At 50.5% G+C, this 13,404-nt stretch overlaps 1 protein-coding gene across 2 annotated transcripts; it reads right to left on the bottom strand.

Annotated features, from left to right (window-relative positions):
* Window positions 1–1,014: 1,014 nt before the first annotated feature.
* Window positions 1,015–12,859, bottom strand: Cops8 (COP9 signalosome subunit 8). 2 transcript variants are annotated; one of them, XM_090355111.1, is made up of 9 exons: window positions 12,774–12,859; window positions 11,965–12,097; window positions 10,339–10,409; window positions 8,946–8,994; window positions 7,591–7,723; window positions 4,163–4,270; window positions 2,998–3,060; window positions 1,963–2,010; window positions 1,015–1,257 (listed from the first exon to the last, which is right to left on the bottom strand). In XM_090355111.1, the coding sequence occupies exons 2-9, from the start codon at window positions 12,040–12,042 to the stop codon at window positions 1,178–1,180; spliced, it is 630 nt and encodes a 209-aa protein (XP_090211237.1). In that variant the 5' UTR covers window positions 12,043–12,097; window positions 12,774–12,859; the 3' UTR covers window positions 1,015–1,177. The 2 variants fall into 2 exon arrangements, with proteins under 2 accessions (XP_090211237.1, XP_090211238.1); XM_090355112.1 differs by lacking the exon at window positions 11,965–12,097 and having other exon boundaries at window positions 12,774–12,846.
* Window positions 12,860–13,404: the final 545 nt, after the last annotated feature.

The following is a 13,404-nucleotide window of genomic DNA, read 5'->3' as shown; positions in this document are numbered from 1 at the left end:
CTCTCCTTTGGGTCCTGCCACTTAGCATAAATGCCCTGTGCCTTTTATAATCGAAGTCCGACCAAGGCCCTAGTAAAGAGCGTCTGGGGGGACTCCAATCTGCCTTGGGTACAATTAGCACTTAATTCCTGGCACCACCAGTACCTTTATCAGGACCTCTGACTTCTCAACATTAGGATTAAATAAATTCGTAACTTAAAAGATATGTTAACATCTGTTGAAAAACGGAGTCAAGTAAACAAATGTAAATGAACAAGAATTATGTAAATGTCACTATAGAAATAAAAGGCAATGACAAACTGGAATGTGCAAAAGACTGAGGCTGTGAAATTTCTACAATCTTATACAAAACAGCTGAAGAATTCAATTAAATATTTATTGAACAAATGCAGAATGAATGAACTAAGGGGTACTTGAAGCTGAAGATATAATAGACAACTTCAAATATTCAGAGAACTGTCACACAAGGACGAAAAGGCTTGTTCGCTGTTCTCGGAAAGGAAGAACTTAACTGAGATGAGCACACACGTCCGAGGGGCAGCGCTCCTGTCTGCACTCACCCCACCCTGTCCTCTTCTTAGAGACGACCGAGAACGTTAACACTTCTTGAGGAGAGCCCCTTCCGCCCTCCTTCAGGCCGGCCCACAGTGCCAGCGATGGCCGCAGAGCACCACCGGGCCGGCTTCCTCAGGAAGCCCCGCCTCGTGTCATCCCCTGCATGAAGGACTCTATGGAGGGGAAGGACGGAGCGCACGCCGTCCCGAGGGGGCGAATCACAAGTCCTGCAGCTCAGATTCCGCCGGGGCCAGGCCTCTGCCAACCCCGCGTGTGCCCACCAGCAGCGGGCAGGATGAAGATGGCCTGCCTGTCTGTGCACATGGGGGTGGGGGGGCAGGTTTCACGAGTCACTCAGAAATGCAAACTAACTGCAGAACCCTGCTGGGCTCCAACCAAACCTACGTGGTACAAGTGCGCCTGCTACAGCAACTACTCAGCATAATGCTCAGGACAAAATCTATATAATATGCTTTATATTATATATGTGTTTTATCGCATACTCAGAAAGGAATGCAGAGGTACTCATCCCATCTAGTAGATCTGAAAATAAAAAATGTACATTTCTGTGTCTGTCATGGTACAGGACTCTGAAGGTAGATCTTGAACTCAGGACGAGCAGTCAGTTTTCAAGGAAAGCCACGTAATCAGTCAGCCTGGCTAACTGCTGCTCGTTGGGGATGGGCGGGACAGGTGCAGGCTCTGCATATAGAGAGAAACACACTTCCAGTCAGACGGGAGGAGGGAGCGTGGTGGAGACCCCACCCGGCGGCCCGCCCATCCCAGCTCTGGTTTCACGGGAGGGTCCCTCTCTCAGCCACCTGACTTGAGGCAAAACCAAGATGACAAGTCTACACTTCTAGGAACGTGTGGTTTTGCCCAACTGGACATAAACACGTCTCCTGTTATGGCTGCGGGTCGGTGCTCCACGGGAAGGTTCACCATGTTTACTCTACAAGAGCTCCTATGGGGGCCACAGCCTGGGAGAGCCCCGCGACGGGGCCAGCACCCCGGGAGAGGACACTGAGCACGTCTATGTGCCTGCTACAACTCCAGGGGTACAGGACCCTGTCAATTCTCAGGGGATCTGCATCCTAGCACTGAGTTCCACAGTAACAGAGGGGCACATCCAGTCAGGGCCTGACACAGGCAAGGTGAGCAAAGTCTGTGGTTGGCTACAGTGTGTCACTGTTCCAGGTAAAGTTACAGGAGCCCAAGATGTTACATTTATAGCCTATTTTATTATGCCTTTTATAGCCTATTGTTATGGCTCTTAATCTCTTCTGTGTTTGGCATGTATAGCCTATTGTTACAGCTTTTAATCTCTTGTATTTTAGAGCTTAAAAAATATATGATTATTAAAAAAAAAAGAACAAAACTTTTTTAATGAACATAGGAAAACAGTACCTGATAAGGGAATAAACCTGTTAAAGGAAACATCCAGAGCACCTGCAACTAAACAAAGACAAAGCAAGATTACCTACAGTCTCCATGAAGGCCTCTCCCAGGACTTCCCGTTCCGGCTGCAGCACTTGCTTCCAGCCACCTGGCCCTCACCCAAGGCACTAAGGGGCTCCCTCCCCCAACAGTGGTCTCACCCATGTGGAGGGCGAAGCACACTAACACCCTACTTGACAATAGCATTTTAAAGAACAGGGAACGTGGGCAGAGGCAGGAGAATGTATGCAAGTGGGGATAAAGCCTGGCTCCGCAGGCCTGGCAGAAACGGGACAGTACATAGGCCGGAGGCCTTGGAGAGAAGCTACCAGGAGCAATCTGTATGACTCTAGTACAAGAAAAGGGAAGCTCTGAATAATTAACTGCTTTAAAGACAGCCATACTGAAGGATATGCACAATTAGAAATGGCGCCATAAATACAAACACTGAGATAACTACTTAGCAAAAAGTAACATAAAATACTTTCTAAACAAGAAATACATATTTTAAAAGTTTAAACAATGGGGCCGGGAGTTTGGTAAAGTGCTTGCCTAGCATGCACAAAGACCGGGTTTGATTCCTCGGTACCACATACAGAGAAAAAGCCGGAAGTGGTGCTGTGGCTCAGGTGGTAGAGTACAAGCCTTGAGAAAGCCCAGGCCCTGAGTTCAAGCCCCAGGACTGGCAAAAACAAAGAAGTTTAAACAATTTCTAATAGTTCTTGTGGCTTGGAAGTTGAAAAGAAGTATTTAAAAAAAGGCAAAACTGGAGAGCTTTAAGATCCTTTCTGCTCCACGCGAGGGAGTCCTACCTGGTGCATGTTTAGCAGGTGAACTGGCCCACTGCATCTATCACATGGAGAGCTCCAGAGCCCTCTGAGGTCTGTGCTGGGGTGGGGCCCGGGCTCTGCCTACCTGGCTCTGAGGTCTGTGCTGGGGTGGGGCCCGGGCTCTGCCTACCTGGCTCTGAGGTCTGTGCTGGGGTGGGGCCCGGACTCTGCCTACCTGGCTTCCGAGGCAGAACCATTCTTGTGGTGGAGTCGGCTTGCCATCCTTGCTCCAATATTCCTAAAAGGATGTATTTCTCGTATGAATGAAGAAATAACCAAAGTTCTCCAACCCGTCTACGCCTCTATGCCTTACCAGCACAACACAACGCTCTAGAAAGGTATACTGTCAAAGCCATGCAAGCTTCACTCCACTCCATCTGCTATAAACAGTCATGAAGTGGCAGTTGGACTATAAAGTATTAGCCTGGTCAATACTATTCTGCATGAACAGAAAGACACATGAGCCGCCTGTCCCCATCCCCCCCAGGGACACCATAATGAGACAATGGAGCTCAGGGCGTGGACTCAGGGAGTGCGCCCACCATCATCACAGCTTATGAAGGGGGCCCAAGAGCCATCATTTGTCATTTATCAAGTGTGCACAACGGCCTGCAAGCCTTGGAAGCTGCGGGTGGCGGGCTGTGGGCTGAGGATCCATGCCCAGGTCACCTGCTAAGAGCCAGGAATACAGGCTGGATCGCGTGACCCACTGGGCAACAAACTATAGATCAATAACGAGTAAACGTTTGCCTGAGCACATACGGTGTGATTTAAGAGCTTGGGGGCTACGGGTAGCTCAATAGTAAAGCAGGTGCCTAGTATGTACAAGGGCCTGGGTTCAATTCCCAGCACCAAATAACACACAAAACCACCCTCCGAGTGACAAGCTGTGCTCTCCACCAGTCCAGAACCGTGCTCAAGAACCGTGACACTGAAGAGGAAGCAGCAGCTTCCTGTGGTCCATTCAGCTGTTACGTCACACTGACGACCACACGCACACAGAGTACGCAGCGTTTTACGGGCAGTACACAGTACCCTACCAGCAGGAGAGGCACAGGCGCGAGGGACTGGGAAGAAATAGCAAAGAAAATCTGGGTCTTGAAGGGGACGTGGGAGCCTGCCTTTCACAGCAGGGTGGACTCGGGACTTCTGCAGTACGTGAGCCATGAGGCAATGAAGAGGCACATGCAGCCATGTCTAGACTCTGGGTGCTTCCTGACAAGGCCCGTGGGGAATGCAATGTCAAGTGGGTTTCACATCTCCTTCCTGGGAAGCAATGACCCCTGCCCTGCACCTGGAGTGGACTGGGCTGCAACACGGGCCTCTTTGCCCTGCAGTACCTTTCACTGCCTCTTCCACAGGAAGCCCGACAAAGGCAGCGAAATCATCCGCGATGATGGAGGTATAGGCCTGCGAGACCAGGGCGAAGGCGCGTCTCCTTGTGGCTTCTGTTGTGAAGGTGGAGGGTCGGGTGAGGAACAGAGCAATGTTTAAAACCACAGCGCTGCAGGCAGGACTGCTGTCCCATTTTAGTAAGACCACACTAGCTCAAAGACAAACATATGTCCAGCATAAACAGTAAGCCTCTTTTCTTTCATCTATTTTTTTATTATAATTAATAGAAGGGTCACATTATATTCACCAGATAGAAGGTGCATGACTTCACAAACATTGATATCCTTTCTCATGTCACAGTAAGCCTCCTGTAACAGCGAAAGCTACAAGGATGAAAAATGGTGAATATGTACTGAAACACAGGAAATTTACTTAAATATATTTAAGTATTTAAGCTAATCCTTTTAAAGATTTTACTCTCTATAGTTCACTTAACAATGGGTGAATAATTAGGAAGCCAGTGTGTCCCTGTTAGAGATCCTCTAGGATCTCTATTCTCCCCCATTCCCCGCCCCCCTCCGGAAGCGGCAGAACTAACCTCCTGAGTAGAGGCCTGAACCTGATACCCACAGCTGCATCAAACCCTAGCCTCCACTCACAACCCTCAATTCCACCCCGGAATGACCGCAGCACCAAGATGCCTCCCCAGAAACGGTGGCTCATGTCCACACTAAATTCAAAGCCGAGACAGCAGAGACGGCTCCTTCTAGAGGAGCCCAACCAGGTCTACCACTGCTTTGGGAACATGAGAAGCTCCTCTACGAGGCTGCCAACATGGGTAGAATAGTCTGCAGCTGATGTAGTAGATAAATGTACACACACGTGCATGGGTAAATCCCAGACGTGCTGAAAGTTCCCTGTTATTTTTTGTGAACACTGTGAAACTTCTACTGTGTCTACTTCAGGAACCCTTACTGCAAACCAGGTCTGTGACGCTCAGACAAAGACATTCTTGTTTTCCTGGGCTATTTCTTCCGCCATGGCCTGGAACCCTCAGTCTGTGTTCCTCGACTTATAAACTTCCTGCAGCCTGAGTTTCTAATTTGCCAAGCGTGTTTCACACTGCTCTACTCATTCATCGCAGTGACCCTCATTGTCTGTCCACTCAGCTCCCTCTAAGTGCCCGCGGTCTCCTCCCCTGAGGCGTGAGCTGAACACAGGCTACTGACGAGCACTTGCAGGGCACCAGCCAGCCCTAGGCTTTGTTTGCTCCCACTTAGGCTCAGCCACACTCCTTCCTTTCCTGGGGAGCGTGAGGGCCACCCGGCTCTCACTGAACCATCATTCCCTCTTTCCCATATCTTCCTACTCTGCTCCTTCCTTCTCTCTGCCAACCTCTAGACTTTTAAATCACCTTCGAAATGCAGAAACTTTTCTATGAAGGTGTGAATGCATAGTCTGTGGGGGAATGGGGGGGAAATAAACAAGGAAGCAATGGCAAAGAACATCTGTCTAACAAAAATGTAAGTACAGCTGGGTGCCAGTGGCTCGTGCCTATAACTGTGGCTACTCAGGAGGCTGAGATCTGATGATCGTGGTTCAAAGCCAGACCAGGACAAAAGTCCATGAGATTCCTATCTCCAAAAAACTACACAGAAAAAGCCAGAAGTGGTGCTGTGGCTCAAGTAGTAGAGTGAGAGTCTTGAATACAAACAGGCTCACAGACAGAGTCCAGGGCAAGAGCTCAAACCCCGGGGCTAGTTTAAAAAAACTATTCATGTGGCAAGCCTACCGTTATTTTTAAAGTAACTCTTTAGTTAAACTACTCTGGTCAGTTTCGGGAGTAGGGAAAGAAGAGCAACAGAACATGAGTGGAAGAGAAAAATAGTGGGAGAAAAACAGAGGCAGAAAGAGGCACAGCTGGAAAATGGAGTGCATAGAGGAGACAAAATCAGTGAAGGAAGCAAGGATGAATGAAGGCTGCTTACCACAGACTGAGGAAGGCTAAGGTCCACACTGGTGAGTTTCTGTGCGATTCTCCCTGGCTCTGCAGCTTGTGGCCTTAGAAGGCCCATGTCTGAACTCACTGATGTGCCCGTCACTAACCAGGAGTCGCTCACCTGCCAGCAGCCTGTGCTCCACCTCCGCAGCCCGCCTCGGCCCTTCGGGCTCTGCTATCAGCAGGGGAGGTGGGCCAATGGGGCTTTTGCACCTGGGCTCCCCTGCCTTGGCAAATGGGGGTCCCATCAGGAGGTTAGAGGCCAGAACAAAGGTCAGGAAATGTACTTTTTCCTCCCTGTCTTACCCAGCAGACCTGCTGCGTGGCTCCTGGGGACGGGCCTTCTCTACAACTCCAGTGACACTGGTCCCCACATACAGGGAGTCACGGATGCCTTGCCAGCCTCGCTGGCTTTCTGGGAGACGGTTCCTTCACAACCTCTCTTTAGTCAGGCCCCTCACTTTTCAGAACAGAATGGGAAGGCATCCTTGCGAAGGGGGAGGGGGAGAGGGGACCATGCTAGAAACTTGCTCAGTGCAGTGACGACGATGAGGAAGTGGGATCTTAAGGAGGAGTGCCTAATGCCATCCACAACCAACGAAAAATGGAGTAAGGCAATGACTGTCCTATTGTTTTTTGGTCAGTCATGGAACTTGAATTCTGGAACTCAACCTGGGCGTTGTCCCTGAGCTCTTCTTCAGCTCAAGGCCAGCACTCCACCGTCTACCACTTGAGCCACAGTGCCACTTCTGGTTTTCTGGAAGTTAACTGGCGATAGCGTATCATGGACTTTTATGCCTGGGCTGGCTCTGAATGGCGATCCCTAGATCTCAGCCTCCTGAGTAGCTAGGATTACAGGTGTGAGCCACCGGCGCCCAGCATAACTGTTCTTTTCATTTTTGCTAGTACTAGGGGTTTAAGCTGAGGACCCTGTGCTCTTCCTCAGCTTGTTTGCTTGAATTCAGGGACTAGGGACTGTTCCTGAGCTCTTTTACTCAAGGTCAGCACTCTACCATATGAGTCATAGTTCTACTTGCAGTTTTTTATTGGAGATAAAGGGTCTCATAAGCTTTCCTGCCAGAGCTGGCTTTGCATTGAGATCCCCAGATCTTAGACTTCTGAATAGTTAGGAATTACAGACATGAACCATTGGTGCCCAACAACCAATGTAATTTTTTGTTTTGTTCACTTGAACTCTGGGCCTGGACACTGTCCCTGAGCTCTTGAGCTCAACGCTACTGCCTACCGCTGGAGCCACAGTACCACTTCTGGTTTTCTAGTAGTTAATTGGAGTTAAGAGTGTCATGGACTTTAGTGCTTGGGCTGGCTTTGAACCATGATCCTCAGATCTCAGCCTCCTCAGTAGCTAGGATTACAGGAGTGAGCCACCATGCCTGGCTTCCCAGTGTAATTTTTAACACAAAGAAACATTACCTCGAAGCGCTTCCATGATTGGCTGGACAGTCTCAGACCACTGGTGGGCATTGATGGTTGTATAGATTCCTGGGAAATCTCTTTGCCAGATTCTCTGTCCTACTGACCAAATTCCCCCAAGTTCAGAATTTGCCTGCAATAAACATTATATTTGAAAGTGTTAACTCTGTAATTTATCAGTGACTATATCTTAAAACAAAATGCCAGAAATGACATTTGTTAGTGGCATAATTAAATAAATAAAACCCAGCATTTCTTTTAAGAGATGCAATTATTCTTTTATTGTCAGAAAGATTTTCAAATGCTTTGAGCACCAGTAATGGAAAATCCTTATACATCAGATACACATCTTATTACAATAACAAATTAAAGCATGATATCTCAGAATTAAGCCTAGAGGCTCATCATCTTAAGCATTGTCATTTTTAAAGATGTTAGCATTTATTTTCCATGAATAGGTAATTAACATATTATACATATTATATTCATGTATTCACACATACATATTATACATACATATACATATACACACACACACACCTAGCACAAATAATCAGCTGGTTAATATCAGTCTAACATTACAGCCTAGGATAGTTTCTACTAATACTAAAACTATGTATACAATCAATAATTCTTTAGTTTACCAAAGAATCTGAATAACAATTCACTCTTACTGAACAGAATTTCAGTTAATTTCATCCTATCTTGCCTAACAAATCTCACTATTTCATCTCCTCGTCCATAGAAAATCTAGTTATCGAAACTAATATTAATGCTATAAACATTCTCATAAAACATCAGTTGCAAAGTAAGTGTCACCACAGCAAACTGCAGAAGTCAGGTACAAATCACCACCACCCGCCCCCTCCATCTTCCCACCTCTTTTCCTGCTCTGCTAATGTGGCAGAAGCTAATCAAGCAGAATATATACTTTTATACCATTTCAAGGACAGTTTAAACTTTTTTTTTGATGGGTCATGGGGCTTGAATTCTGGGCTGAGACGCTGTCCCTGAGCTCTTCAGCTCAAGGCTATCGCCCTACCCCTTGAGTCAAGCCCCATTTCCCATTTTCTAGTGGTTAAATGGAGATAAGAATCTCATGATCTTTAGTGTCCAGGCTGGCTTCAAACCGTGATCCTCAGATCTCAGCCTCCTGAGTAGCTAGGATTGCAGGCATGAACCATCATGCCCAGCTCAGTTTAAACTTGATTGGAGAAATTTCATGTTTGAATGATAATACTAGTTTAACTACCATTTCTGTGTCTTAGGAAAGAAAGCAGGGATCTGGTAAGAAGATGTTGCTTATGTAAATGCCACTGATGTATTAAAACAAGATGCATTGAAAGAATACTTACAGATTTTATAGCAGGTGGAATCCTCTTCCAAAGATATCTTGCATTATTCCTATATTACACAAAAAAGAACAATCAACTTAAAAAACCATCTCAGTAAATGAACAGTTACTGGTTCCAATACAATTATACCGCTACATATTTCATAATACTTTCCCCCAAGTAACATTTTGCCATTTTTACTTAATTTAAAAAAATCAAGATCCAGTTCTTAAATTATGGCCAGACTTAAATACAGGATTCCAGACACATAGGTAAGCAAATGGCTCTGCCACACCCTGACTGTAAGTAGGGAACATACTGTTTTCCCCCTTAGGATCCCTTCTCCCACTGGGAAAGCACTTTCTCTAAAGCCTCAAGCAGGAGGGTTTTTTTTGTTTTGTTTTGTTTTGTTTTTTGCCAGTCCTGGGCTTGGGCTCAGGGCCTGAGCACTGGCCTTGGGGTCTCTCAAGGCTAGAGCACTTCCACTTGAGCCACAGGACCACTTCTGGCTTTTTTTTTCTATGTACGTGGTACCGAGGAACTGAATCCAGGTCTTTGTACATGCTAGGCAAATACCCTGCTACTAGGCCAAACTCCCGGCCCCTCAAGCAGTTTTTAAAGGCACTGGAACAAACAAAAGACAATGGATTCCAAAAGAAGGAAAGGGTTTGCAGGAATTTAACCCAAAATAGAAGTAGAAACTACCAATGTGTACTGTAAGTATAGAAGACCCCTGTCCTATAGGATAGGTATTTTCTGGTTTTCTTTAAAGAAACAGAATATGTGTTCAAAAAAATAACTTCAAGAAATCTCATACACATTGTTAAGCAAATCTCTCTCAGCTTTCTCAGTTTTCCCTTTCAAGCTCCTTTTGGTCCTATGGACTAACTGAAAGTTAAGTAAACAGCTGGGTGCTGGTAACTCATGCCTGTAATCCCTAGCTAGTCAGTAAGCTGAGAACTGAGGATGTAGGTCTGAAGCCAGCCCAGGCATAAAAGTCCAAGAGACTCATCTCAAAATACCTGCATAGAGGAGTGGCTCAAGTAGCAGAGCATTGGTCCTGAGTGAAAATGGAAAGTAGCAAGGAGAGGACTGGAGTTCAAGTCCAGTACCAAACAAAAGGAAACAGAGGTCATAAAGTAAGTTTCCAAAAGTACCAACAAGGTCAGTGAGTACTGGCACTATGCTAGATTTAAAAAACAAAACAAAATATGAAGTTTTTATAAGGTGTATGTAAAATAAATGTATTTTAAAATAGGAACCTCATTGTAATTCACTATGATCCCGTAGAAATCCTGGAGCACTTTATAATAAAAGATAGTTCAGTGTCTATGTTTTGTGGTCTACTTTGATGCAAAATAATTCAGCCCAACCGCAGAAGCAGCTGCTTTTAGTTTAAGTAATAGGTACTTACATGTCATTATGAAGCAAATATAAAGCTAGAAGCTGACCATATACTGGGGGGGTAGCAATTCCTCCAGGGGCCTAGAAGGCCAAAAAGAAGAGAGAAGAATAAAAAAGACCACCTCAATCTTACACTTTCAATAAACAAAGGATATGTTATTATTTAGTAGAAAGCTCACCCAGATGCAGAAGTAACAGAAAGAAATACTAAGTACTAACATCCCGAGCAGAGCGTTTGGCTATGTCATCAGCTGTGATGTTATATCCCTCGGGGTCTCAGTCTCATTTTCGATACAAAAGCATTTAAGTACAGCCCCTTCGCTAGTTCCCACGTTTTGGTTCAGGTCATCTTACTCCTGATCATTTGATGGAACGCAGAGTCACGGCTGAGTTACAAAGTAAGTTCTTGTGTCATTCAGTGGCGGGCTGCTGCTTCGCCCCGCTGTCCCCGCTCACGTTTCACACCGTCATTACACAGGCCTCAGTCCCCAAGAAAACTCTTAACTTTAAAGGCTGCCCAAGGCTGCTTCCATTTGGTTTACCAAGGCAGAATAGCAGGCCGAGCACACCTCTACGAGACCAGCAAAGCCCCATTCTGTTGTCGCTGCTCTGGAGATTCTCCCTGGCCCCGTGTGTCTCCCTGCGCCATCAATAAAACCCCCAGGACCCCACGCTCACCCGACGACAGCACGACAAGTCAGGGGCCGTGAGCGAAAGAAGTCACAGCGAAGTGCACCAGGACAAATGAAATGCTCGGGGGCGGTCGGGGGCGCGGGCCCTCGTCTCCCGGGTCCCCGGAGCCGGCCCAGTCCAGGGCCTCCGAGCCCCGGGGTCGCCCCGGGTCCCCCCCGTCCCCGGAGCCGGCCCAGTCCCGGGCCTCCGGGCCTCCGAGCCCCGGGGTCGCCCCGGGTCCCCCCCGTCCCCGGGTCTACCCCGGGCCCCCCCGTCCCCGGAGTCGACCCAGTCCCGACCCAGTCCCGGGCCTCCGAGCCCCGGGGTCGCCCTGGGTCCACCCCCCGTCCCCGGAGCCGGCCCAGTCCCGGGCCTCCGAGCCCCGGGGTCGTCCCCGGGTCTACCCCAGGCCCCCCCGTCCCCGGAGCCGACCCAGTCCCGACCCAGTCCCGGGCCTCCGAGCCCCGGGGTGGCCCCGGGTCTACCCCCCGTCCCCGGAGCCGGCCCAGTCCCGGGCCTCCGAGCCCCGGGGTCGTCCCCGGGTCTACCCCGGGCCCCCCCGTCCCCGGAGCCGACCCAGTCCCGACCCAGTCCCGGGCCTCCGAGCCCCGGGGTGGCCCCGGGTCTACCCCCCGTCCCCGGAGCCGGCCCAGTCCCGGGCCTCCGAGCCCCGGGGTCGTCCCCGGGTCTACCCCGGGCCCCCCCGTCCCCGGAGCCGACCCAGTCCCGACCCAGTCCCGGGCCTCCGAGCCCCGGGGTCGCCCCGGGTCCCCCCCGTCCCGGGTCCCCAGAGCCGGCCCAGTCCCGGGCCTCCGAGCCCCGGGGTCGCCCCCGGGTCCCCCGGGTCCCCCGGCTCGGCGCGCTCGGCTCGGCCAGCCCCGGGCGCCCGCGAGCCCGGCCCCGTTGCCCTGGAAACCGGCGCCTCCCCGAGACCCGAGCGCCCAGAGGTCCCCCCGGGAGCTACCTCGAGCTCCTGGTTCTCGCACTGATCCAGCAACTTCTTGAAACTGAAGGTACTGTCCGCCATCACCGCCACTGGCATCTTCCCGGCCAGACCCGCCGCCGCGCTTCCCCAATGGCCGGACCCGAAGCTGTGCCTGCGGGGCGTCGCGCGGGCGATGACGTCGAGGCGATGACGCCGAGCCCGCCGCCGCCGCCGCCGCCGCCGCCGCGCGCCCTGCGCAGGCGCGCTGTCGCTCCCGTCGCGTCGTCAGTCGGCGTCGCGGTTGGCGGCGCTCTAGCCGGCCGATTCGGTGCTCTGGAGGTCCGGTCCGGCCTGGCCGGAAGCCGCTTCCGCTTCCGTTTCCGGCGCGTGCCGCCGAAGCGGGCGGGCGTCTAGGGCTTCGCGCACACAGCGGGCGCGCGGAGGGCGATCGCGAGGCCTCGTGGGGTGCCTGCTGGCCGCCTCCGCCCGGAGCGGGGCGCGTGCGGACCGGGGCGCTCCAGCTGGGCCTGGGCTGGGCCTGGGCTGGGCTGGGCCGCGCCGGCCTGCGCGCCCTCCCGACGCGCGCCCCGCTCCGCAGCCAGCCGGGTATGGCGCTGTTCGTGACTGTGGCACCCTCCCCGCCAGGGCTCCCCCGGGAGGAGGCCCCGGTGTGTTCCCTGCCGCACCCCTAAAGACACGACCCGTGGTGAACTTCCGGGGCAAAACAACCGCCGAGTGTGGAGCTCGCCCCTCCCCGCGTGGTCCTAACGCCGCTGACACGTCCTGCCCTGCATTGCGGGTTCCTACCCAGAGCACGTTTCTGTGACCGAAGTTGAGCATGCATTTACCTTGCGGTGCCAGCTTTCCATGCATTCGAATCGTGGGATCACGGACGTTCCGCCGTTCCCACTTCATTCCGTGCAAGTGCACGGATGTTCTTTTTATGAGAACCGCGGAAGTGCCGCCCACAATGAACTCAGCTGTTCACTGCATGCCTTTGGCAGATATTCTCCAGGTCAAATTTAGGAATAAGGACAGGGAGAATTGTGATCTTTTTCTTGTCTGGAATCGATGTGGGCATAACCTAGTTAATTCAAAGACGCAATGTGACAAAGAGAGGTTCCTTCATGTTTCTTGAGACCCCACTGCCTTCTTTCTGGATTCAAAGCAAGTGCTTGTTCCAAGAGGAAGAAGCCTCGAAGGTGGGGTAGGGAGACTGCCAACATGGAGTTTACTCAGTCATCCAAATCCCTCCTTATCCTGTAGCTACTTTTTATCCTGCTGGTCTCTTCACTGTGGAGTCCACAGGAAGTTCCTTGCTCGTGAAACAATGTGGAGTTATGAACCCTGTGGAGTAACTATGAACATGCATTCCTGTGATACTCAGCCCCAGCTCATATACACAGTCCCCTATCAGCATGGAGCTCATATGAAAGAAAAGCCCAAGCTACTGCAGTTTAATGTTTCAAGACAGTGACA

The sequence above is a fragment of the Megascapheus bottae genome, chromosome 21, assembly GCF_031878675.1.
Source record: "Megascapheus bottae isolate mThoBot1 chromosome 21, mThoBot2.hap1, whole genome shotgun sequence".
Taxonomy (NCBI): Eukaryota; Metazoa; Chordata; class Mammalia; order Rodentia; family Geomyidae; genus Megascapheus; species Megascapheus bottae.
The sequence above is the reverse complement of the archived record's forward strand: the minus strand, read 5'-3'. Positions and strand labels throughout refer to the sequence as shown.